This window comes from Phasianus colchicus, chromosome 7 (genome assembly GCF_987193195.1).
Source record: "Phasianus colchicus chromosome 7, bPhaCol1.hap1.1, whole genome shotgun sequence".
Taxonomy (NCBI): domain Eukaryota; kingdom Metazoa; phylum Chordata; class Aves; order Galliformes; family Phasianidae; genus Phasianus; species Phasianus colchicus.
This window is the reverse complement of record NC_143442.1, coordinates 21,095,530-21,122,039: the sequence shown is the minus strand read 5'-3', so window position 1 is coordinate 21,122,039 and position 26,510 is coordinate 21,095,530. Positions and strand designations below refer to the sequence as shown.

Sequence of the window (26,510 nt, the reverse complement as noted above, 5' to 3'; positions counted from 1 at the left end):
AGCCACAAAAGCACACTGCTCTTGTACACGGCAACACCCCACTGTGCCAGCAAAGAGAGAGCATCCTTTTTCCATGCCCAAAATGGTACTGAGAACTTCAAATTGCATGCGCCCGTTTCTATCGACAATTTTTGCCTGTTTTTAGATTGCCATGCCAGATTTACATCCAGTTCTTGGATTCTGTCCCACACTGGAAGAACAGGCACGTGGCTGACACGTCTCAGGCCCACAAAAATTACATGAACTTTTCTTTTTCCAGCAAGAGAGCTAAGTCTGTTTCAAGAAGTTCAAACACTAATTCCAGTCTGATCTTGGCATTAAGCTACAGGCAGCCCTCGATACAAATCACAGCTTCTTGGCACGCACAGTCCAACCAGACACCACTGCATCTGCGTTATAAACCAAAACACAAGCAGAATGTTTTTGTAACTTGCTGGCCTTTATCTGCTCAGAATTTCCTTCCACATTCTACTGATCAAATACAGATTTTCACAAACTGTATTTGCTGAGGATCTGACCCTCATTTGGTCACTCATTATATGAAGCTTTTACCACCAATCCTAGTATATACAGGAGCTCACACCAAGCTAAGGGGAAGGAAAGCACAAGGGCAGTTCTACACGTTTGCACGCACTCATCTAGCATACAGCTGTGCACTAAAATTTGTCTTTTAACAAGTAAATGAAACATGAACAGTCACATAAAAATCTCAGCCTCTCTTATCAGGACATCTGAACTCCAAAATTCAGCAGTTCTGTGTGAAAGAAAGCACAGCAGCCCTGCACTCAGCATCTGCCAGTCTCCAGAGGAGCTCCCAACTCCGAGCACATACGTGTGGACAAGGTGAACACATGCTCAGAGGCCTGGAACCAAAGCCTTCAGTTCTTCATGTCCAGGCTCATGAGGGACGAGCTAAATTCAGAGACCAGCCCCACAACTGCTGCAAGGCCAAAATCTGCAGCTCGGAGAGGCCAGAACCTGCTGGGGACAGAGCAAGAAGTCACTGAGGGGACACCACAAGCCTGTGCAAGAGGAGAAAAGGAGTAATGTGTACGGCAATGACTCCTGCTTTATGAATGTAGGTGAAGACATAATTTGTAGAATAATAGGCACTAATATTACACGCTGCTTCAGTTCTGTCATATTTCCAATCCATCAAGTTGATTAATGCTATAATAACTCCTCACAAACTTATCATTTGTGCACTAATGAAGTCAAATCCAGTTTATCCTCTGGCAACTATAATCTTCTGGTCACTAGATGTTAGTTTCCCAGCTAAGGGAAGCTTTCCAAGGCTACTGGGACAGAAGGAGAAAAAGAGAAAAACGAGAAGAGAAAGAAAATTAACAAAGGCCATGTCAATTCAGTTTCAGAAGCTTTCAACACAGAACCACATTTATGCGTTAGATCCTATGCAGTGCACACTTTTATCACTAACTGCTCACAGGATGAAATAACTGCCTGGAACACCTTCCAGGAGCTGCTTCTCTCCGTAACTTATGAATAAGTAACAATCAGGTTCTTCCTTCTGCCTCCAGAACCAGCAGAACCACGACCGTGTGGTGCCGAATGCGTCTGCCTCCCAGGCACATAATCTTTATTGAAGATTGCTTTCTCACTTTAATGACATTTTTCCCATGCTTACGGAATTCAAACATTTAATCTTTCATATGGATTGTCTGCTGTTTTTCAGGACATGTAAACCTTGGACTGTTGTCTTCCCCTATTTCTCTCCTGTATTGCTTGCTTTTGTGCCAGTTATAGGAAACTGGCACCTATGGACCAGTTCTCCCTCTTACGTACATCCGGAACAAGCACCAAATTCAAGTTACTGGCAAGTGAGAACTAAAAGCATACGGACACAGAAAGTATCACCACATAAGCCTGGTTACAGGAGCAAAGAATTCAGTGCCACGGAGGAAACAAACAGTGAGCTAAGGGAAAGCTTCCCTTAGCTGGGAAACTAACATCTAGTGACCAGAAGACTATAGTTGCCAGAGGATAAACTGGATTTGACTTCATTAGTGCACAAATGATAAGTTTGTGAGGAGTTATTATAGCATTAATCAACAAAATCTACAAAAAAAATCTTCTTTGGTTTTGTAAATCACTAAAAATAGATGAAAATTTCCCTAAGCTCAATGTATTTGTTAGTCAAAGTGTTCTACTTATTAACAGTTTAGCATAGAAAATACAGAATACAAAGTGCTAACAGGATTCTTCGGTGTCAAATTAGACTTTGAGGGAAACTCTGAGAACTGGTGTGTTGCATGTTCCCAGTGGAGTTGTAATTACTCAGGTTTGCAGCTATCTATTAAAAGAGATCACTAGCCTCATCTGTCATGTAAGAGAATGAATTACTGAATGTATCATTCTGCTCAAACAAAAAGCTTTTAAAGCATAGAACAAGACATGACAGTCACATAAAACTCGTTGCCACTAAAAAAGAACAGCATCAGGTGCATTTTTAGGTTTTGCAGTGAAATGTTTTACTTGAGCTACACTAAGGTCAGAGATTATATCCAATTAACATCCCAACTTCAACATTTCCAGATGTTTCAGAGCTGTCATTTCAATAATAAAAGTTTATCAATCTAAATGCTTTTGGGACAGCAAGAAGGATGAAGGCATTTAAGCCACAAGAAGAGAGCTCTGGAATTCACTACCAGCAGGAGAAGAGCAGCTCAGCCGAGGCTCACACATCTCAGTTCCAACTGATGCTCTCAGAACAGGACAGGCTGTACTTCCCTGGGGTCCTTGCACACAGGTGAATTTCAAGGTCAAAGAATGAAAGGCAGCAAGAACATCCCCTCAGTGAAGTCCGTGATGAGGAAGGCATCACTTCCCAACACTTTCTGCAGCACTTCAGTCCCACCAGCTCCTTGTCCAGACTGTTCCAACATCTTATTAGAGTACCAAATTTGGTTTCAACTCCTACACTCTAATAGCTGGGAAACTTCATCCCATGTCAGTGCTGCCTGGATGGATGGGGGAACAGCCATTTTCATCCACTTTCCCCAAGCAGCTTCACAATGATGAAAGAGTTGAAATGAAATAAATGGCTTACAATTATACCTTTAATCCTGTTACTTAAAAAATAAGACAGACTGTGGAAATAAGAAGACATAATACACTTTGCATGTTAAATTGTGGAATATGCTAAGCAAGAATGTAACAGTTTCAGAAGCCTAGCATGAATCGCCAGTTTCAACCATCACGGTACACGACGTGATTTACAGCGTGAGCTCATTTAGCACAGGTCTGCAGGCTGCTCCTTCCTGACTACTGGGCACAGACATGAGAAACCTCCAGATGCAGGCATCTAAGTGCTCTCTCCTTCAAGGGAAATGAAGTTATTATCAGGTGAAAGAGTTCTGCAGGACGATGCTCAACTTGAAATTAAGCTGTTCCCAGCAATTAGCACAACCATAGAATTTGGGTGGAGTGGGAATGTTTTCCGAAGGCGATGCAGATGTAAGTAATTTTCAGCTGTGAAGCCAAAATATGCCAAATCAGAGTCAAGGCTAAGGAACTAATACCAAATGTTACTACCCTGCAGATTATTTGTCAAGTGCTGAAACTACATAAAGAAAAGTAAACAAGACAATCTCTGCCTCAAGTACCCTGTAAACTAAAATCTCCTGAGTTCTCAGTTTGCCAGTAATTAATCCCTCAACACCTTCTTTCTGCTTCTGTAAATCAAGCACCCAAGTGACCAGCAACCTCCTTCATGCAGACCTCTGTATGAAATTATGCAAGTGAAGCCAGGCCTGGGACAGAATCATTGCCTGCAACTGTAAGCAGAAGTTTACAGACCGTGCAGAAATAAAGACAGCTTCTCTGAAGTCACCAGATTTGCATGGATCATTTCCCTTACTGTTATATTCTTAAGCACTTTGATATTAAACTCGCATAAAAAGAAGGAAAGCGAAAACATCTGTATTTACCAGTTTTGTTCACATAGCATTAAAGGCCTGTTAAAACAGCCAAGAGGCAAAATACTCTCTACTAAAACCTAAAAAAGTTAGCATTAATTTGAATCGCCGTATTCCAATATTACAGCTGGAGAAATTAACTTACGCATTATTTCCACACTGTTTCCTTTAGCCTCTCCCTAGGTACAGATTTGATTAAATTATAATGAGATACCTCAAAACTGTTTTCTCACAAGAGTAAACACTACAAAGAAATCGAGTCCTACATCTGGCAGCATCCACATCCAACAGCATTATTTACAAGTCTCCAAGCACCGCGGAGCAGACATCGCAACAACGGTTGGGAAGGCATTCCTTGCCTGGCTTCCCCGGGCTGCTGCTATGGGAGCCGTGCTCAACCCAAAGGAACCACACCGAAAGCCAACCCACAGACTCCAGAAGGAAAAAGGATCATTAATAGCCTGATGCCGAGATGCATCAAAAAGAAGTAGGCCATCACTTTCTTCCCTTTTCACAATGCAAATGGTCACATTTGCAAGGAGCGATATATTGTTTTAAAAGAAAATGCCAGGAACTGATGCATTTCTAAATCTCTACTACAGGAATAAGGCAAAGAAATTCATTTTGGTTAATGCCATGAAGGCACACCCCGTCCATTATCCACAACCAGTAATGCAAGTATGAGGAAGTTGTGGATTGGCCACCTTGAGCCCCACCAGTTAACCCACCCACGCTGAGATCAATGCCACCTAATTGGCCTGGTCCTGCAAACTGACAAGGGCCAAGAAGAAATGAGAGCATCAGCAGCTCCCTGGCATTGCTGACAGGGGATCAAGAAGTATTCCACAGTGCCTTGCCAAATGAAAGCCCACTTTCACACAAGTTAAACAGGACACATTAAATCATGTATCAAATAATTACATCATTTGCTTAAATCTATCCTGGGCCTCCTTCTGAGAGACATTACAATTCAGATAAATCATGGCTGCTCAGTAATTATTGATCAAGCAGACACGTCAATGCGAAGACTCAATCTGAGCAGCGATTCCCAAACTCAAGTTTCCTGCGGCAGAATGTTGAGAGGCTGAGCATGACGTGACTGCAGCAGCCATTTAGGATAAGACAATCTGCTCCTTAACCCTCCAAGAAAGCTATTAATGGCATGGATTGAAGCATTTGTCCAACTTCATTACTTTGAGCTGAATGCCCAGAGCACAGACACTGTGCTTTGGTCCCTGGGCTCTCGGCATGCTCCCTGAGAGGAGGTGGCCTGGTAAGTCCATGCTCAAAGAGGCCACTGAAACCCAGCAGAGACAAAATCATAAATACAAGTTGCTCCTAAATCAACATTTGGACTCCTTCAGAAAAGCACAGAGTGCCAACTAATGATCTCAATAGATTTATTTCTCAAGTCTCGACAAGCTGGAGCTATTTTACTTATTCCTGATATTCAGCACAAATGCTCCATCTCAAAGAAACTCTGTAATTCTTCATCATAGCTTTTTATAGATCTCTAAATCAATCTCTTCCCTTTGTGCTACTCAAGTCCTTTGCCCCTGCCTGAAGACATAAAGGTCCATGCATAGGAGCTGCCCTGAAGAGGAGGACAGATGTCTGACACTCATGAATGCCCTTAGCCACGTTGCTTACATTTTTACACTTTAAGTTAGCCTTTTGGGAAGCTATTTTAGATTGAGAGCTCCTCATCCAAACAATTCAAACTCCTCCATTCCTAAGGATGTCTGGCAGGCAGACTGAAAGCCACTTCTGCAAAATGCCCCTGGGAGCTCCCTGCTTCATCCCCAGTGCGTTTACTCTGACCCACACCAGGGATCCAACCCGCCTGTCCCACCAGACCTGCCCTCAATATCCCTGATCTTCTCCAAATGCTTCCCCCCAAGCACTCTTCCTGCTCATCCAGTCCCAGCACTGTGGCCTTTCATTATGGCTGCCTTCCATTCCCTTTCTCCTATCTCACCCGAGGAGCCAAGGGCAGCACTACCAGGAGGCACAAGGTGATGACAGCAGTGCTGAGAGCCTGGACCTCAGGTAGAGGAAAGAAGCGCAGAGATCTGAGGCAGGTTAGCAGCAAAGGGCAGCAATGCAGGCAGGGCTGGCAGTGGTGCAGCCAGCCAACCACTGCCGCTGGTGAGGGGAAGGCACTGGTGCCTCTGCTGCTGCTGTAGGGCTCATGATCTTCAGGTCAACCCCCAAAAGAGACAATGGTATTTGCAAAGCAAATGGGACAAAATCAAAGTAAGAGTTCCTTTTCACTTACTAATTTTCTTGTCATACTCCTAGAGCAATCCTGTTTCCTGCCATGAGAAAAAAAGAAGATACTACTTAGCAGAAAACATCTAATAGTAAAATCCTGATTAGAGGAAGACTGCTTTGTCTTAATGGAGCCAGAACCAACTATAGAGGAACATTCTATTATAAACTGTCATTATATCGCTTCTTAAAAACAAGAAATAGCTAACTCAGAATTAAATATGTATAGTACTGCAGTTATTACGAAATAAAGTCATTTCTCCCCTGGCCTAACAAAAGATTAGACAGGCAATCCCTTCAAAGGACTGATTCAAATCAAGCTACAAAACATGTGTCCGAGCAAACTGGCAGGAGCTACATAAGAGACTTGTTCATGGCAAAAGGAGTTAAAGGTTGGATTACCTCCCCCTCCAAAAGAAAACAAAAAAGCCCATGTCCATGTCCCCCTAAAGTACATAGCAACAAAAAACCAAAACAGCCTGATGAATTTAGTATTTACAAACCATCCCCCAGCTACAAGCATTTCAGCAAGAGGCTTCAACAGCATGTGCAGCAGACAGTCCTGTATTAAGCAAAAACAGGGAACTATTTTTTTCGCCGTATAATGGCAGAAACTGTTCACACTCACACATGCACATTCGAATGTACAAAATGCATGCCCAGCTTACATTTCATCCCTTCATATGCAGGAACAATGAAGGCAGGCAGTTTTCACTCTGGATGTTTTCTCTAAGCCAAACTGCAGATTGTCTTAATACATAAAACAAGCACATAAGAGATTTACTTTTGCTTTGGTGTGTTACATTGCAGGCAGACTCAATGAGAATGTAAAATATCTAAAGGCAGAAGGGCATTTGTTTTTCAAACTGCATTCATTTCCCTCAGCACTAAAACTGGCCAAAGACCTCTGGACATAACTCAGCTGCAATGAACAGAAGTAATTTTCCAGAGATCAAAGGACAAACAGGGATATTATTTTCTCTCTTTCTCATTGCTGATCTGAAATTAACGTGTGGGGGAAAAAATGCTAAGCATATTGAGTAATTCACTGATCAACTGAACAACATTTCAACAATCTCTTCTAGGCGATCTGAGCAGCCAAATTCTCTAAACTGCCACAGTCAGAGTTTAATATTCTGCACCACTTGAAAGCTGGCATTCTAATTCTTCTTGTAGTATAAATACCCATTTCCTACCCTGTTAAAATGTGATTGATGCTAAGCTACTCTAAACAAATTCCCTACCATATATCCAATTAATATTTGCAACAGTTCAGAAACTGATTATTCAAAATGTGGTACAACATGCTTGCAATTCACAGAACTATGGAACTATTTATTATTCCCTGCGATACAGCATCAGTCTCTCTACATTCCTGAACAAGTGAACAGTTAAACGTCACTAAACCAAGCACCTGACTCCACATAAGAGATACAGTCATCAGTGTGTAGTGCATCACTAAGGCATGACAGCAGCAAGTTATGCTCAGCACAAAGCTGCACACACATTGCACAGAGACTGCTGAGCCTCTGCAGATGTGCAAACAGGCTGAGGCAGTGAGGAGCACAGAGAGGCTGAGCTGGAGGTGCTGGAGCTGGAGCAGGTTGCCCAGGGCTGTCACCAGCTGGGTTCTGAGCATCCCCAGGAGTGGAAATTCCAAAACTGCTCTGAGCAACCTGTGCCAATGTTAAAGCAGATTCATAGTTTTGGCGTTGATTTTTTTTGTTGTTGATGTTTTCCCTCTCAATCAACCTTAGCGTTCCACTCATGCATAACATAGCCTAGTATTCACAACCACAGGTAGGAGGAGAAGGCTATTAGAACAGCCATTGTTATGTATGTTTTTCCTTTCAGATACACCATTTTTCATCCTCAAAAATACTTGTGAGACCAGAATAAAATATTCCCTGTGTCTACACAAGGCCTCAGCAAACCTACAAGTGGGGGTATTGGCCCAGACCCTGGATAACTTTCAGAAAAATTTTCCAATATGAACAAATTGAGCAATTTTTCCCTTATTTAATTTCAGTCTTAGAGTGATACATAATACAGAAGAGCTAGAAGGCCATGACCCACTGGCAAAGGTATTTATTATTTTCAAGGCAGATCGCTGCTTTTGACACTGATCTTCTTTTGGAAAGCAAAGGCAAGGTCATAATTTTGTTTTTAAAATGATTCAGTGGTGTAGTGGAAATGCTAAGTCAGGGCCTGAACCAGTTATTGAGCACCTGGTGGGACTGAGCACCCAGGGAGCTCAGGTGTATGCAATGCCTCTGAGTATCTGGAAGGGGTGGAGCCAGGATCCATCCCTTCCCAGATCTCATTTAAGGGTTGGCAGTGGAGGTAAGGGTTTCTTGCTGGAGATCTCTGCCTACTTGTGCCCTTCCAAAGGTAAGTAGTTTTTCTTCCTTTGTTTCTGTGTCTGCAGCTGCTGCATTTGGGCTTGTTCTAAGGATCCAAATTACAGGCACTGTGATAATCAGGTAAAATCCCAAATAAGCAGTAAAAATAATATTCTGCTCCCTGTGCCTGAAGACCTAAAACCAGGTATTTGTAAAACAGAATGACCTTGGAACTACTTGCACCTTCCAAAGCGGTGTGGCCTACTTGCACCTTGGGGGAGGTTAATGGAGGCTGGGGGATTGGTAGTTCCCCAGTAATGGGTATATGGCATGCAGGTATTGTATTATTCATTACTAAGTGGACCTTAGTCATGTCTCTGTGGCAAATCAGCCCCCCCTTTTGCCACCCAATATAGCTATGCAGTCTCAGATATCAGGCCAAAGGGTAGGATACAGACAGCCAGATCATGCCCTACTGCAAGCTGAAGTGTTGACCCAGAGTAGGAACATGGCCTGTATCTTGCTGTAGATGGCAGACCCTTTCTGGTACCTCTGAAACATCTATACTACTCCCTGTGAGTCTTTTTGAGTCCACCTGACCACAGGGAGGAGCAACATGACATCGAGATGCTCTAGTGTCACTGTAAGATCACCCTGACCCGGTGTAGGACTATATGAGACTGATGAAATATGAGCTGAACCTTTCCTGGTCTAAGCTACTATGTGCCTCCTGAAGATCACTGAGTTCTGGCCCACAAAGGAATATGAACTTCAACCATGAACCAATCATCAATTGTCTTATATTCTGTCAACTGACACTCTGACAGGCAAATTCAACGAAGTGTTGAGGTGTACTTGATCACCATAATGCAAAGGGCTTACTTTTAACCTGCTCAATCATTGGTTCATACCATGAAGGGGTGGAGTGTTGCAGAAATTCTAAGTCACAGCCTGGACCAGTGACTGAGCACCTGGTGGGAAGGTAGGGCCAACCTAGGGGAGCTCAGGTGTATGCAATGCCTCTGAGTAACTGGAAGGGGTGCAGCCAAGAATCCAGACCTCATTTAAGGGTTGGCAGTGGAGGCTAGGGTATCTTGCTGGAGATTCCTGTCTACCTGAGACTTTTTAAGGCTAAGCAGGCTGTTTTTCCTTTGTTTTTGTGTCCACAGCTGCTGCATTTGGACTTATCCTCACTGGCTGCAGCCTAGGACTTTTCCACCCACTCTTATTGGTGTGCTTTCCATTGCATCATAGTGTTATAAGTGGACAGGTCCACAACAAGGATTTGTACTGTACCTTCAGTTATTGTAAGTTGCTGCACATCCAGCAGATCAATAAAGTAAGCACTGAGCACTTCTGCTCTGTAAAAATACAGGAGCATTGGCAGAAATTCTGTATTAGATACCTGCATGTTGTACTACCAAAAAAAAAAATAGCATTGCTTAACCTGTAACTGACAGGTAAAAGATGAGGCTCTATGCTTACTACATTTTAGGAAGGAAGCATATGAACACTTCTGATGCTCTCAGAGTCCCACATTCATAGTTTAACTGTCACCACAATAGCCTGAGGCTAGCAAAAGCAACCATCCCAAAGGGGAGGCAAGAATTTTCCCAGAAACAAAGGAAGAACAACTCAGAAAGGAGAGAAAGGGAGGAGCCAGACATTGCAGTATTTCCTGCTTATATTTTTTCATACACTATGCACATGCCTATATGCAGTACAGCTTTGAGTCAGTATTTGTAGTTCTAGTAAGAAACAAGTATGTGTTTTAAGATATTCATAAAGACCACAGGGCAGACAAACACAACAATCAACTCCTACTCACATTTGTGATTATACTTGTGTTTTGCAATGTAAGTGAATGAAAAGTATTAGGGAAATCATGGCAGTAAATGGCATGGAGTGATGTTGACGTACCATAACATATCTATAATACTCACGTCCTGAGGAACCAGGGTTCCCAGCTCTTAGAATGTAAGTGCTGCTAGAGCAAACATCTGTGAATCAACTAGTCCCAACCCAAGAGCCTAGTGCAACTTTAAGGATGCCTGTGGGTACCCAATTTTGAGCTATCTGGGTTTCCCCTACTGCACCAGCCACAGGCGAGCATGATCTGAAAACTGAACTGGGACTCCTACATTAGGGCCTCTGCAGACCCAGCTTTTGGGACAAACACTGGCTTCTTCCCCAACAGCCTGGCAGAAATTGTAATGCCATCTCCTTGCAGTATTTGCTCCTTGTGGACTCGTAGCAGGAAGAAATAAGAACAGAGACAATGGAAAAAAGTGACCAATGCCCTGACTTTCCACATGCGAGGTACTGAGTGCTTTTTGAACTCCTCAGCCAGAAGCTAGCTGATGTGCATGCTCATTCTTTGAGAGCACTTCTGATAAAAAGTGTCACAGTTACGCACATCACCTCCGTTTATGAGGAGGCTCGCGTTTGGTGCATGTGGCCCAGCTGGGGCAAATCACAAGAGCAAATAACGCATCGCTATACTTCTCAGCTTCATAACAGCAACGCAAGAAACGCAGCGAAGGAACGTTATGAAATCAAAGTGAAGGTGCCGCCTAGCACAGCTGGGAGCTGTAGGCTCGTTAAGCGAGCAGAGGCCGTGATGGCCGCCCGCAGGTGCGCGCCGCGCCACGGCAGCGGGAAGCTGGCGAGCTGCCCTGGCGGCCGTCCTGCGGGACGAGCGCGTGCGGAGCACGGCTCTGCGCGGAGCCGCGGGCAGCCGGCTTCCCGAGCGGTCCCTGCAGGGCGGGCCGGCCCGCTCCCCTCCGAGCCTCGGAGAGGTCACGCGGGCTCCGGCCGCAGCAAGGGCACCGGGACTCCGCGGGCAGCGGGGCGGGGGACGGGGCCCGGCGGGCTCCCGCGGCCTGCGGTCGGCCGTCCCCGGCGCCCCGCCAGGCGGGACCGAACGCAACCGCGATCGCCAGCGGCCACCCCGGGCCGACGCCCGCCCCACCGGCCGCCCGCCCGCCCCTCACCGGCCAGCTGGTTCATGAAGGCCTCCGCCACCAGCGACATGCTGCGCAGGGCGAGCCCCGCCGGGCCGAGGGCGCAGGCAGGAACTGGGGCCGCGCCGCAGGGCCGTGTATCCGGGGCACGCCCCGCCGCCCGGCCCGCCTCCCGCCGCCAGCTCTCGCGGCGGCTTTGCGTGGCCGGCGCTCGCCGCGCGGGCGGGGTTTGCGCCCCGGCTGCTGAGGGGTTGGGCTGGCGGGGCGGCCTGAGGAGCGGAGCGGAGCCCGGCGCTGGGGCTGCGCGCGGGAAAGCGGCGGTGCCTCCGCGAGGGCTGCTGCTGGGCCTGCGGCGCCTCGCCGTCGTGCTCGCGTCCCACGTAAAATTTCAAAACGGATGAAGAGGGCTGGCGTGCAGCGCGACTCCAGCGCGGGACCTGCTGTCGGGAGCGCGTGCTGCGCGATGTGAGGCAGAGATTCATCTGGAAATGATACGCTGCAAAGCTGCGCGTGCGGCGTTGGCGCTAAATGCGAATGCAAACATTTCAAAGGGTGGAAGTGTGCTGTGAAGCCAAACGGCTTTCATTCCGTCCACTTGAGATCCTGTTCTTGGGGGTGGAGCTAAGGAACACAGCCCAGATCTGATGTTCCTGAGTTCCACGCCGTGAACCACAAATGACGGATTCCCCATCTCCTAACGAAGGTTGCTGCACAGACTGCAGCCTTTTTGCAGCCCTGTGTCAGCCACACACAATTTCAGACTTCATAAAAGAGAGACATAACGTGAAGGACATCCTTGTGTATTATGATACACGCTTTCTGCAACAACCACAAATACCAACAAAAGCAGCTTCACTGGGCTCTGTGTGCACCAGCTCTGCAGAACTTCCCCTTAAAGCTTTTCATAGGTAGAGGATAGGAACTTCGAGAGGATTGTGAACAACCCACTATTTGGGAAATTACGTCTTGATCCCCTTAGTTAATCCAGGCTGAAAAAAAATCCCTTTGAATTTGCACCCAATTGAAATGTTATCTGAGATACAACTGCATATTTAGCCGCGGTGTAACAATTCTCTTTCTTTGCCTGGAAATATAATCAAAAGAAAAGTGAAAACAAAACTGCAGTCTGACAAATGGTAGCAGGAAACACTGGCCAACATCATGATGGATGAGAATATTTATCATAATTCTGAGTATTGTGATGGATTCTTGGGCTGACTTAGCCACATCTCTATCCAGTAAACAGTAGTAAAGCCTTTGCTCGGGGAGCGATGACATTTGTTATTTAACTCGTGACAGATGCCAAATCCTTCAGCAGTATAAACATGGCTGACATCTGAAATACTGCAGACACTTCAGCTTCATTCAAGGAGAAAAATGAAATAAGTGCACGTGGAAGGATAATTGCAGATGTTTTGCAGCTTTTTCTTGGTGATATATTATGTGTACACAAACTTCGATTGTGGTCCTATGGAGAGGAGTCAGGGCAAGGGTGCCCTGGACCAGTGGAGCAACATCAAAGGACTATTAAAAGTGCTCTGGATCTACCAAAGCCCCCATTTGTGGGCATTCTCTACTACTGAAGGAAAGTTGGTTTATCTAGCTTGCTCCACCTGACATGCAGAGGAAATAGATAAGGAGCTGAAAGGTGTAATTTCAGTCTGTTTTACTTTTTTTTTTTTTTAATGATTTTATTTAAAAATTTTCCATGTAGGTAAGAGCTATTGGGAATGCTGTAACAGGCCCCAGAATCTGCCAAGTAAGGCAACTCAATCCATCTTCAGTTCCTCTGGCACTTACACTGTATGGAGCTTCAACACATGTGAGGACTTAATCCCAGTAGTTCTCTGAAGATAACAGAAACATCTAAATATGGTTTAGAGTCTGAAAGCAGAAAAAAAGATCAACCTCTAACTGCCTGAACTAATTGCGAATTAGAACAAGAACAAAGATACTAGATGTGGCTGTGTGTCTCTGGAATATGTACCAACTGGATCATTCATTTTTTGACCTTTAGAGAAATGATCAGTGAGCACAGGCAAGGTGGCATTAAATTAACTGAATTTGACAGGAGATGATTTCCAAGAATTACAGGTGTTTTTCTTATGGATCATACCAGCTATCTCCTTTTCAACACGTGAATGCTTCCTGAAGTGTTTTGTGGATGATAACTAAAGGGAATCAATTAAGGGTATAACTGCCTTTCCTTCATCACCATTCCATGGTACAGACCTTGTGTTTTGAGATGTACATCTTGGCCCTGAACCACCATTAATGTCTTAGTCTTAATTCTGTGACATAAAGGCTATCTAAAGTTTAGGAAAATGCCGTAATATTACATTATGAATAGAATATCTGGATTGTTGTTAATGTCCTGCCTTCAAAGTGTGGCAAGATAAAGATGCTCAGGCTCCCTTTTCTGGGACCGGAGATCAGGAATTGCTCTTGGTGAGCCCGGCTTCCTTCAGGGCCATCATACACATAATTTCTTCAGCTGGCCATGCAATTCGCAAGCTTCCTTCTGTAATACTTAATGCCATGGAAAGCTTCCCACCTTTCACAGATTGCAAAGGCAAACAGCAGGTCCCAAGATGGAAATCCATCAGATTTCAATACTGAGAGAAAGATACACTTCAAGTTAGAATTTCAAGGGAAACCAAAAGGCAAAATTGGGTAATCTGCAGAACTTTGTATTTCAGAAGGTCAGCTGGAGTGGTATAGCAGAAATGCTGAGTCATGGCTTGAACCAGTAATTGAGCACCTGGTGGGAAGGCAGGGCCAATCCAGGGGAGCTCAGGTGCATGCAATGCCCCTGATCCACCCCTTCTCAGACCTCATTTAAGGGTTGGCAGTGGAAGAGAGGGAACCTTTTTGGAGGTCCCTGTGTATCTGTGAACTTTCAAAGGTAAGCAGTTTTCTTTCTTTGTTTCTGTGTCTATAGAGGGTTCATTTGGGCTTGTTCTCATATGCCATAGTGTAGAATTCTGCAACTCTAGTGTTATTGCTCTTCTTTTGATTGTGTTCAAACATTACTACATTACAAGGCAATGTAGTAGAACCACTACCTGTAAACAGGGATCTTGCCTTACAAATGCATGCCTGGAAGATAATGTACAGCCTTCATGTAGCTCATCTCTTCTTGTAGGCTGCCTTTAGCAGGCAAAACTTTAATGCCCAGGGTTGAGTTTGTCCACCAGGGAAGCAGGACTGTCTGTATGTATATAAATAAATATATATTTGTGTGTGTGTCTGTAATGTTCCGTTTAAAATTGATTAGAATTTGAAAAAGGATTTATCCGTTCCTAAGAAAATTTAAAGACTCCTCTTATTAGTTCCCTTGATGTTATCTGGGTAATGTTTAACATGCACGTTTAATTTGTATCACTTTTCTCTTTTGTTTTTCAGTAAAATGCACGGCGCCACTGTGACTAGCACATTCTAGCAGCTGCATTAGAAATCTCTAGCAGATCCCCAGCCTTAAGTTTTTAATAATATTTTTGAAGGGGGAATCTGGGGATGATAGAGAAAGACTTCTCATGTTTTGCAGTAAGCTTCTTAAATTTTAACACGACCACTCTTGCTAGCATGCTATGTAACATTTCGTTCTCACCTGTGTGGTAAGTCTTAAGGTTGATCAAATTCCTGGAAAGAGTAGGAATATGACTCTCTCTGGACCTGAGTTATGCTGGGTTTCATATGCAGTTCCCAAGTTCATGAAATACATTTTTTAGGCTTAGTCTAACTTAGGTTTTGAAGGCTATAAGGCAATCTAGGCTCTACTTCTCTGAAGAGAAGCTTATGTTGTTGGTGTTTGGCATACAGTAGCATCAGTGCCAAGCACTAACAGCAAAAGTTTCTCTTCAAAGAACAGTTGAGGTGGTAGTGTAAGCTGTTCTGTATTGTAGTGTGACCTTCCTTCATCTCAGGATGCTTGACAGACCATTTCAGAGCACTTTCTCTGCCCAAACTGCTGCTCTCCATTTCCATGGAGCAGGTTTCAAACAATTCCTGCCTTACCAAATCACATGAGTGCTGACAGTTGTGGATTCATATAAGGATGGTTCTTCCTGAAAGAGAATTGTGTGGAATCTTTGAAACAGACTGCTTGCGTGGTGTGGCTGGTGCTTGAGAATAGGCCAAGTGGTGGTGAGGGATTCCTCTCATTTAGAGGAAGCAAACAAACTGGCACAGAAATGCCTTCTCCTTGCCTGGCCCACTGCCAGGTTGCCCCTCTGGTGTAACTTGGGGCATTCTAAGTGCTGGTCTGAATTATACTGCCTGTCAGTGTCTTTAAAATGCTATTATGGCTGCTGGGGATCTCTGCAATGGAGAAGGATTTGAGCATGTTCTTCCCTGCCAACACACTGAGTGCCAGGCAACAGCAGGAGGGTGTTTCTAGCATGACTTCATGCCAGAGGTGATCTGTGTGCTAAGCAGCCTGGCAGAGCAGCAGAAACAGATGGATCCAGATTGACATGATCAAATAGATCTCACAGCGTATTTAGTATGTTTGTCATGCAAGTATTTGCCTGTCAGCTGTTTCATGTAATGCACTGTTTTTCCATGTGAGGAATGGTGCCAAAATCACCCAAGTATAAGCTAAATTACAAGGTTTTCAGTCCCACAAAATTTAGTGAGCTTACTGAGATACTGCTTTGTGAGAGATTGAAGTCAAGGCTGAGGCCTAACTCCCCTCCACAATTCCTGTGCGTGTCCTTGGGAACTTGATATGCCCTATGGGAGCATCTAGAACTCAGTCAGAAGTAAAGGTGCTTCTGTGGAAGTTCAGGTGTATTTTATAGTAGGCTACACGCCATGAATATTAACTGCATGATGGTGAGGTGTATGGGAACTGTTGATCATGGCCAGAACCTCTGATTGACCACCTGAGCCAAGCAATGAGTCAGCTGTGGGAGCACAGGTGAAGGCAATTCAGCTGCCCTACTGGAAGGGGTGGAGTGTGGCTGCACCTCTCTTAGATCCCATTTAAGTGCTGATTGCCACTGAGGGAGGATCTCTTTCTAGAGATGGCTCTTTATGGAGTTTACTGCAAGCCTATAACACCAGTGAGCATTTCCATTTATTTTGATTATCTTTCCACTGTGGTAATCTTATTAAGCCTAATCTTTGTACACCTATTGATTGTACTGTGAGAGTATTCCTTATTTTGATTGCCAGGGAGGTACTGACTTTGATCTAATAGATGTGTAAACAGTGTAAAGCATGAATTTTAGGAATATACTTCCATAAAAATGCAGTGGTTAGAGTATTAACATAACCACTTTGCACTTGTGGAAGATACTGCTTACTTAACTGACAAATCAACTAATGCTGATCTATTTCCAGTAACCCACATGAGCGTAAAAAGGGTTTTTGTAGTGTTTTAAGAGGTACAAGAATAGCATTTCTGAAAGCAAAGAGTGGATCTTAAACTTAGTATAAAAGCAATTTGATAAAATCATTTTCTTCTTGCTTTCTCACCTCCTTTCTTCTCTTCTTTTATAGAGCATGATCTGATTTTTTTTTAAGAGGTACCAAGTCTCTTTTAGAACATCTGTCATCCTCACAGCTGCCCTGAGCAAGCATCAAAGCTACTGTGCGGAGATCCTCACTTCACTTTTTACTCACTGGGGGCATCATCAGTCTTTCATTGCTGTCTTTCATGGCAACTGCTGAGGAGACTTTCCCCGTGCTCTGAAACATCCAGATTTCCACTGGACTTCCTTCATTCTCCCTGCACATGCTCTCACATGGCCACAAATGCTTTCCTCCATCTTCCCTGCTGTGCTGACTGTCCAACCTGTAGTAACAGACTGATTCCGTACTTGTCCATCTCTTCTGAATTTCTAATCAATGAGACAAATATTAATTCATTTATTTCTTTGTTTATTATTTTGTTTAACTTGAAGCATGGCTCACAGTTGAATTGCCTAAATTGCAGGAATGTCAAAGCAGCAGTTATGGCCCCAACTGGCAGTAGCAATTGCTCTAAATGTTCATCCTGATGTTTGTGTAGCTCACACAGCTGCTAAATCCTGAATCATCCTGCTAATGAAAGTCAGAATAATTGCTCACAGTTTGACTGCAGGCACAGGTTAGGCAAGTCTTCTCAAACTCTTGAGATGGTATCTGTAAAATTAAGGAGCTGCAGCTGAGCTCAGTTTCTGGACAAGTGTGGTAAATACTGAGGGGGTTTATTAATTCATCAAAGCTCCTTGTAAGATGGTCTGAATCCTTCTCTGGAGGCCAGCATAGAGAGAATTAACTTTCTTCTTCCTGTGGAAATGATCACAACTGCTTACCCTGTATAGAGGGAAGAGGCAGCTGTAATGAATTATTTATCCATAACGCACTATAAGGGATGTGCTGTGATTAATTGTAGAGCTGGGCAGGAAATGGTTTCCTCATCCCAAAAGATTTTTTAGATTAAAAATGTGCTGCTATTCCACAATGGGATAAAACCCAAACCCCTGTAACAGTTTTAGAATTAGAAGACCAAAACAACACACAAAAATCTAATATGTACAACTCTAGCAAAACAAGAGCCCAACAGAAATTTTTCACAGCTGAGAAGAAAGCTTGCTATGGAGTTCCTGGGGATTGACCCACAGCATAGCCCCAAGCTTTGAGCAGGTGAGGAGCTTTCCTGGCTGAGAGCTTGGCACCAACCAACACACTGGTGTGGGGACACAAATGTCACCAATCCCACGAGTGTGCCCCAGCTGCTGAGCCAGGGTAGGGTTCATAGCTGCTCTTTGGAGGCACTGTGAATTGCACTGCAGTGGAAGAGCTGTGACTGGCTCTGCCCAAATGCTCAGTCCTTAGTGCAGCATCTGTTGTTTGTATTGGGCCCTTCTGTTTTTACAGAGAAAAGGTACGGAGCTGAGTCATCTTCTATAAACCTGTTTGCTTCCAGATGTGAAATCTCCTTTTCTAAAAAAGCTTACAGGGAAGTGAGGTTTTTATTCTTGTGATTCATTCCCTCATGTGCTTCATAAATAAGAGGCTTTTTTCATGATTGTTTCCAATGTTTCCAGTTTCAACATGTAGCCTGACTGTACAGCAGTGCCCTGGTGTATTTCTGAGGGAGGCTGAAAATTGATTCAGTAAATGTGATGTAGCAGAAACTTCAGAAGTAGAATCTATGCCATCTAAAATCACTGTCTTGATCCATAAAAGGAACGGGGAAAGCTCTTCTGTATCTTCATTGCAGCTGTGGAAGCTCATACTTGACACAGTTTTTCCCCAGGGTGTAACTGTGGTGAAGGAAAAAAATGACAGTGACTGACATGACTTGAATGCATCTACATTAAAAACATATGGTCTTGTTAGCAATAGGTATGAGCTGGTGAGGCTGGCTACCTCCAGAGATTTGTAAGGGCATGCGGCAGAGCAGATTGATCCCTTCCCTGGTAGTCATGGAAGGATGTGAGAAAGGCACCAGGTGTCTCCTTTGATCTTTCTTAAGGCCAAGCAGCCAGAAATGAGAAGTTCATGCTGTGTGAAGAAATAGTGCTCAGTTAGTAGTGTGGTGATGATTTCAGAATATTTTATGAAGGATATGTACTTTGAAGGTTTTTGAACACTGATGCAGAAGAGTTTTGAGCCACATGAATCAGATTTGGTTTTCATGAACATGCAAAGAGCGGAGGCAAACTGAACTCCAGTCTGATCCAGCTAACAGCCATGTGTAGCATTCCCAATCCATTATTTCCTCAATTCCCCAAAGGCTAGTAAATGTACAAGGCTAATATTGTTACAATCTCAAGTTGTACTAGTCGGTTGTTTAGCATTCTATTTATTTAGTAAAATGAATATTTGCAAACCCAGCTATTAGCTCTGGTGAAGCTTTATGCTTCTGGGTCATACGGTCAGTCAGACTGCACTTTCAACATATCTGCATGTAGTCTGGAAACAGCGTGAGAATTCCTGAGTGGTGAGCTCTGTGCAGCATGGGATGTGGGTTACAGTGCTGACTATGCACTCTTCTCATAGGAGGCTTGTCTGCAAGGTTTGCATCACTGTGGTGTCATGCAGAAAGGAATAGAATGACTCTTCAGTAAATTTCTTCCTTTGGCAGGGTGAACAAGATGGACAGAGTTGGCTGTCACTGTCTCAGCCCTGAGCTTCTACTGCTGTCTCAGACTCCTCAAATGCAGCTCCAAGTGGAGCCTCTTGAGAGCAATGCATAGTGGAAAATCAGGACACCTTAATGATTTCTCTTATAAGGAGATGGTTACTGTCATTAGGGTGGCAATATTCAGTTTGGTCTCACTTAGGCTGCAGAACAAAAGTGATTTCACTGTGGGAAAGACAGTGCTATCTTACGAAATAACAAATAGGTCTTCAGAACTGGATAATTTTGTGAGTTTTTTAATAACCATAATGTTTGGCTGGTTCAGCTCTAGATCCCCATAATCATTCTGAAGCAAAAATGTCTTCAGAAGCAATGAAGCCCAAGTCTTCCAGGAGAGAAATCACTGGCTCTGCTGTAGTGCCTCCTCCCTGAAAGATTATACAGGCTATATGAAGGGGAACATCCTCTTTTCAGTGTCTTAAAAGAAGAGCACACTTTGGTGGCACTCTGAGTTTATGGACTTCAACTGTCACAGATATTGACCTAGGCAGTGTCAGCACTGGGTTCATTTATGCTTCTCTTATTCACTGACCGTACAACAGGTTTTAGGAAATGAATCGAAGACTGGTGGTGACTGCAGATCCAGGTGTCCCAGTCCAGATGTGACTGCTGCTGACAACATCCAGATATGCCATCATTAACTTATAAAATTCAATGGGCTTCAAATTTAGGAACAAGTTGTCAGAGGAAAAGGGCAGAGCCGTGCCTTTGAAAGCATGACTTTCTGCCTCTGAGGTGGATGAGGTCGCGGATGACGCAGCAGCAAAGTAGATAGCATTGACAATGTGCAGAGAGGATGCAATGCATTTATTTTTATCACAATTATGATCATCCCCAGAGTTGTGATGGTTCTTCTCTCATGTGGCTCTTGTTATAACAATTCACACTTGAGTTATCAAATCACATTAGCCAATCTACTTAGTACTACTTTTGAAAAGCAACCAGAAGCCCAGGTGGTCCATTTCTTGAGTGAGACGTGACTTTGAGGGTGTTCAACAGTCCTGTACTGTTCTCTTTTTAAGAGGCTGACTGCTAATATTAAAGTGAAAGTCTCAACACTAGTTACAATTACAGTGCTTTATGAAATCTTGTTTTTAGTATAGGACATAACTATAGTGTGTGCGTGGAGTTTTGGGGTCTAGTTTCTCCAATGTAAGAAAATAGGTGTGATAGCCCACTGCCATCATGTATTGACATGCATTCAGTCAGATTAATTATTAAAGAGGTATATAGGGCTTAATGACAGGCTATTAACACTGCTGGGTAATTGTCTTTGGATTTGATACACTGGGATGTTGGAGGACATGCCTCTATGTAAATGGTGTAACTTATAAATCCATAAATGTGTGGGTTTTTTAGAATCATTTGCGTATCTGTCCTTAACACATGGATCTGATACTAGCAAGTGCCAGGAGTGAAGGCAGTGTCCACTATCTGAACAGTAACTGGGTGAAATCTGATCTTGAGTAGCCATTAAAAAATTTAGTGAGATTTTTATCTGTTCTCAAGTACCACTCTAAACTTTATTGTATTTAATCTAGTTTACTTGTTAAAGGAACATAAAAAGAGACATTAGGAATGCAGATTTAGTGTCCTACAATAGTCAAGATGAAGAGTAATGGCTGGGAAGCCTTAACTCTCAGGCTCTGCTCCTATACTAATGTCACAGAAATCATATTACTGAGATGCAGCTATCTTTCATAGGCAGCAGGGGCAGAATGGATGGCTCCTTTCCCTCAGCAGAAGCAGCTATCCTGATCTGGTGTGCAGAGCCAGAGTGGGGTCAATTGAGGCATCGCGAGGGGCTTTGCTCTCAGCAGAGCTGTAGGGATATGAGCACTCTGACAGGTATATCCTCATTTGCTGGGGGTATCCTTGTGAGGCCAGGGGCCAGATAGCTTGAGTGTGGTCTGCTTCGTGTTTTCATAAGGCCTGATACATCACTCCAGCTAAAAGTGCCCTGATCTCCAGGATGAAGTGAAATTTCTTTTGTTTTATTATTTGTAATGTTACGGAAGGATAATTGTTTTTCCTCAGTGGTGTGAAGACTGATAGACAAACATGAATTCTATTTGTTCATGAGTTTGCTTAAATTTTTTCGATCTGTTAATCACCAGGGAAACAAAAGCACAAGGGGAAAAAAAATGTTTATGGAAAGCTCTTTTGTGAGCCTATGGCCTGATTCTTTCGGCACAGAGGAACAAGCTGTTCTCAGGGCTGTACCTGAGTTCTCATCACTCTATACAGGTGTCAGTGTAAGCCAAGAAAGATTCAAATGTTGCCCAGCTGAGGGTTATTTTGTTCATTTGGCTGGTGCTCAAGAACAAAAAATACCTCTTGGATAAAAATAAAATACAGTAAAGCATGTGTGGTAAGTGTATTTTTCTTGTATATTGCCCAGAATTATTCCAGGTACACTTCATAGGGAGCAGTGTTGACCAGCAGGCACCATTATGATAGGGAACAAAATGATTACTGACTTGATTCACTTCTTTCTTTCGTTGTGTTTCCTTCTCGTGGCTGAAGGCTCCTTTAGCTCAGTGACATAAGGAAAAGCAGTAAGAAATAATGCTTGAGCTACTCACACACACACATGTGGGGATGTATATCGCCAATAGAATGAGTTTCCCATAAACTTCAGTCATCTATTAGTGCTAACCTGGTACCAATCATGACTTACTCAGAGTTTCTCTCCACACCTCTGTCTTCCTGGCCATCAGGGATTTGCAACTGTTCTTAAGACTCACTGAAATCTAGGCTAACAGAGCAGTCCAGGACAAATCACAAGCGTGATTTATTAGCTGCTAGAGACAAATGGTTGGACCTACAAGGAAGCCTTTCCATTTTGTAATTTTGCCTGCAAATATTTTTCTTAAAAGTAATAGCCTGGTTTATTCTGCTAATAATCTGTACTGTTTTATGTGTAAGCCATTGTTCCAGGTTTTACCAATACACGGAGGAAATGGCACACTTTTAAAAGGAGATTGAATTGTGGCGAGTGGGCTGCGTGTTTGTATTTTCTGGCTTACTGTTGTGTCTTTGATGCTCAAAATAAACTTGTATGTGCAGCTGATGCCATAAACCAGAGCAGTGGGTTTGACCCTCAACAAAGCATTCCCCATTGTGTGTTTGCACATGATGGCTTGTTCACTCAGTTCTGCATTGACTGTTGGATACCAAAGCAAGCCTGGCTCCTGGCCTGAGTTCAGCTTTCAAAGAGGTGTGATCGTCTGTTATCACTTACCTAGCCAAAGGATATCCACTCTACAGGTTTGTATATAAGAATGGTAATTTAACAGTTTTTTCTCTCTTTGGAAGCTTTCCAGATCAATTGTTTTGTTCTGTTTCAAGCAAAATGGGAACATGTTTAAAAATATATATATATATTGTTCATATCCCCTTGGTAGCCTGTGGCTCTGAGCAATAGTCAGTAGGCAAAAGTTAATATTAGGTTGAAACAGAATGGTCTTTGTTTCTAATGTTGTTGGAGGGAAAATAAGGCTAGGAAATAATATTTTCATGAGTTTTGGTATATTATATGGTGGGAGGTGTTTACTGAGAGAAGTCAGAAATATTGTGTTCTGCCTTTGGTGATAATTACAGCCGTGCTCTTACTTCTATCTGCAGAACCTAAATCCCACTTCCAACTGTTAGGCATCAAATGGAATGTGTGAGATGCAACTCTTGGAACATTAAGTGAGTGAATCTTAGACCTTATCTATTTATTTGTCTCCTGTGTGCACCCATGTATACCACAGGCATTTTTAATTATTCTGGAGCTGGCACATGACTCGCATTACCTCCTTCCTCTGGGTATCTTGCTGACATAACAGTGTGAAGGAGTAATAGCTTATACAGTAAAAACTGGTTGTTAGGAAGAGGGATGCCATTAAACTGTCCCTGTTTAGTGAGCAGAAATTACACTTAATACTAAGTACCAGTTTTTAAAACAGAATATGGTTGTGTTCAGACCAGCAAATTCATTCAGACAGCCATAAAAGGCTTGTAAGGTCTCATCTTAATTTGCAAGTAAATCTCCATATATTCAGGCTGTGCCACTTTGATACAGAACTGTGCAGTACTACAAGGCTGGCACGTGTATTTACTTAGTGGAGAAAATATATGGCATGGAAACTCTCTTCATAAAAGACTTTGTGTGGTCTAACAGCCTGATTCAGCACGCTGAAACCAATGTGAACCTTTCTGCCTGTTTTGGGAGTGCAGGAACGTGCCACCAATGTGGAAAACATTCCTCAGGCTGGAAGTGACCAGCACAAATGTTGACATCATTAAGAAAATAACAGGCTGACAAACAAGCAGCCCCATAGACATGTGACACATTTGGAAGCAACTGAAAACACAGCTGTTGTCTGAAGTTTGTGTGTGAACCAGATGCTCTTGGAAAGCTAGAGGCTATCCTGCTGCATGTATATGTAGATTTGTGTTGTGTTTCTTCAAATCTACAAACAGGGGGTTTGGTGTAAAATGTACCTTAAAAAAAAGAACTGAAAAGAGCTGATTTGTAATTGATTTTAATAATTATATGCAATATCCATGAATCTTATCACATCTTGCTTTATTCTAAATAGCTTCTTTTCAAAAACAGCTAGCAGGAATAATATTTCCTGTTCTTTAATAAATGATGAACAGAATAAAAGTTTGGGGTCAGTGCTTTAACAAGGAACTGCCCATCCTTTACTTTAGAGGTTTGTATCTTGGTACAAATTTCATACAAGTAGCTCCACCCTGGAGCTTTTTTTTTTTAAATGTGTGAAGTGCATTAGCTCTTTGGAAGTGAGCTGTAACACTGTGCACGAAACCTAAAAGTCTCTCTGTGAAAGCATGGCCATGAGCCTCTGCCTGGGGTATGGTGTGTAACTAGAACAGAAATCCCAGCATCTCTTGGTAGCTGGAGCTACTTTTCAGGTGCAGATCCACATTCCCAGGTCCTGCAGATCCCTTTCCCAGTGCTATATTTTTCTTTCATCTGAGTGAAATCCAAAGCAAACTCCCAGCCTTCTTTGTCCCTTGAATCCAGGTGACATCCTTATCTCTGCTGCCATTATACATTCCAGTCATCAGCCAGGTGCTGGAAAAACCCCTGAATCCAGCTTCTCTGTCCACTTCAATACCATTGTTTCAGCACGGGGAAAGATGAAATCCAGAAAAGTGAGGATTGCTGGTGAATGTTGCACTTCAGTGGAGTAGCTGGGGTTGTCACCACTCTGGAACTGGTTCCCTGGGAGAGACCCAGGAGTTCCCATGGTCTCACAAAGGACTGCAGTCAAACCCAAACATCTTTATGTGCTTTAACGGCTCTTAGCATTTGTGAACTGTCTTAATATGGTACTTTTCTTTAGATGCTAGATACAGTAAGGCCTGGGAGAGCCTCAGTGTCCTGAGAGGCTCTATGCTGTCCTTGTTCTCATACTGGGAGGCAGCAGAGTGGGTGCTGGCCATGCGGGGTTGCTTTTCTCCTAGTGAACCATTTATTCAAGCTTTCTTTCACAGATTTTGAACTAAATCAGCCACATAACAAAAGGGGATGGAAACTAGTGAGGGATGAGTACAAGTAAGCTCTTTTCATAGCAATTTTGTACAGGGAGGGAGGAAGAGGGTACTTTTCTAAAAAGGGATTTCTGCTACACTTGCTAATGATATACACCCCCCTTTTCTTGGGAGGGGAGCATTGCCCTGTTCTGCTTTGCCCCGCTGGGATTTCCGCCCATCCCCCGCACGACTTCTGCCCGACACCCCCACCCCGACGGCTACGAGCAGGCCCGGCCCCCGCTGCCTCCCGGCCCGGCCGAGGCACCGGACACGGCTCGGGGAGGCGGCGGGGCAGGGCTACCGGGGAGCCCGGGCCAGGGGCTGCGGTCCTGCCCGCCCCCAGCTCCGGGTCGGCCCCGCGGTGCGGCTCTTCGAGGCTCTCTTCTGGCTCTTTCATCCCCCCGCAAAACGACGAAGTTGAGCGGCGGCGCTTCGGAGCGACCGCTCGCCCCGATTATCCTCATCAGCACAACCGGAGCAAAGCAGCGGCGGTACGAAGAGGAGCGCGGAGCCTCCCGCAGCATCCCCGCGGCGCGCCGTGGCGGCGGGCTCAGGCGGTGCCGCCCGGGGCTGCCCGGGGCGCTGCGGTGGGGCCGGGCAGCGCCTCTCGCTCGCGCTTCTTCTGCTTCATGCGGCGGTTCTGGAACCACACCTTCACCTGGGCGTCGCGGAGGCGCAGCGAGCGGGCTACCTCGAGGCGGCGGGCCCGCGACAGGTAGCGGCTGAAATGAAACTCCTTCTCCAGCTCCGTGAGCTGCCGGGTGCTGAAGCTGGTGCGCAGGGAGTAGGCGGGGGGCGCCGCGCCGCCTGCAACGCCGAAAAATACCGAGAAACAGCGCGCTTCGGCGGGGGCACGGAGGGTCGGGGCGGGGGTCCGGGCAGGGGAAGCAGGGATGAGAGTGACCCCCGCCCGCGCCCCGCCGCCCCACTCACTTCTGCCGGGCGCGCTCCGCTTCATCCGCATCCATTCGAAGGCGCGGGGCTCCGGCGGGGCCGCCCCCGGGGTCGGACAGCAGGAGCATGGCCTTTCGGGCTCCGATGACGTCGGGCGGCCGCTCCCGGGGCAGAAGGACGCGTCGGGATGCGGCGGAGCCTCACCCGGCCACGCGGCCCCGCGGGGCTGCTGGCAGCCGGGGGCCGGGCCGGCCGCGTACCCCGCCGCCCCGACGCAAACAGCCGACGGAGGATGCGCGGAGCTGGCCGCGGTGCTCAGCGCTGGGAAGGCGTCGAGTCCCCGCCGAGGGTAGGGGGACGGTGGGGTCCCGTGGCACAGCCCGGGCGGGAGGACGATGGGGAAAAAGCCCAGGTCCAT

At 44.8% G+C, this 26,510-nt stretch overlaps 2 protein-coding genes and 1 long non-coding RNA gene across 4 annotated transcripts in view; 1 reads left to right on the top strand and 2 right to left on the bottom strand.

Annotated features, from left to right (window-relative positions):
• The window catches only part of MTX2 (metaxin 2), a 32,788-nt gene extending 21,087 nt beyond the window's left edge, over window positions 1-11,701 (bottom strand). Inside the window, exon 1 of the mRNA XM_031599432.2 lies at window positions 11,542-11,701. Within this exon, the coding sequence (XP_031455292.1) occupies window positions 11,542-11,581 (40 nt within the window). The 5' untranslated portion in view covers window positions 11,582-11,701. The remainder of the gene's footprint in view (window positions 1-11,541) is intronic.
• A 66-nt stretch (window positions 11,702-11,767) lies between these two features.
• Window positions 11,768-25,652, top strand: LOC116232826 (uncharacterized). Of its 2 annotated transcripts, XR_016468306.1 has the most exons (4): window positions 11,768-14,416; window positions 22,804-22,918; window positions 23,276-23,344; window positions 24,687-25,652. It is a non-coding gene; the product is annotated as an uncharacterized LOC116232826 (long non-coding RNA). The 2 variants fall into 2 exon arrangements; XR_004167771.2 differs by lacking the exon at window positions 11,768-14,416 and having other exon boundaries at window positions 20,659-22,918.
• A 96-nt stretch (window positions 25,653-25,748) lies between these two features.
• Window positions 25,749-26,510, bottom strand: LOC149917261 (homeobox protein Hox-B1-like). The gene is made up of 2 exons (XM_090143358.1): window positions 26,132-26,510; window positions 25,749-26,005 (listed from the first exon to the last, which is right to left on the bottom strand). Exons 1-2 carry the CDS (start codon window positions 26,508-26,510, stop codon window positions 25,749-25,751), a joined length of 636 nt encoding a protein of 211 aa, XP_089999484.1.

Coding starts and splice junctions, on each gene's coding strand:
- LOC149917261 (XM_090143358.1), bottom strand. CDS start 26,510: ATGGACCTGGGCTTTTTCCCCATCGTCCTCCCGCCCGGGCTGTGCCAC. Junction 26,006..26,131: donor GCGGAGCGCGCCCGGCAGAA/GTGAGTGGGGCG, acceptor TCGGCGTTGCAG/GCGGCGCGGCGCCCCCCGCC.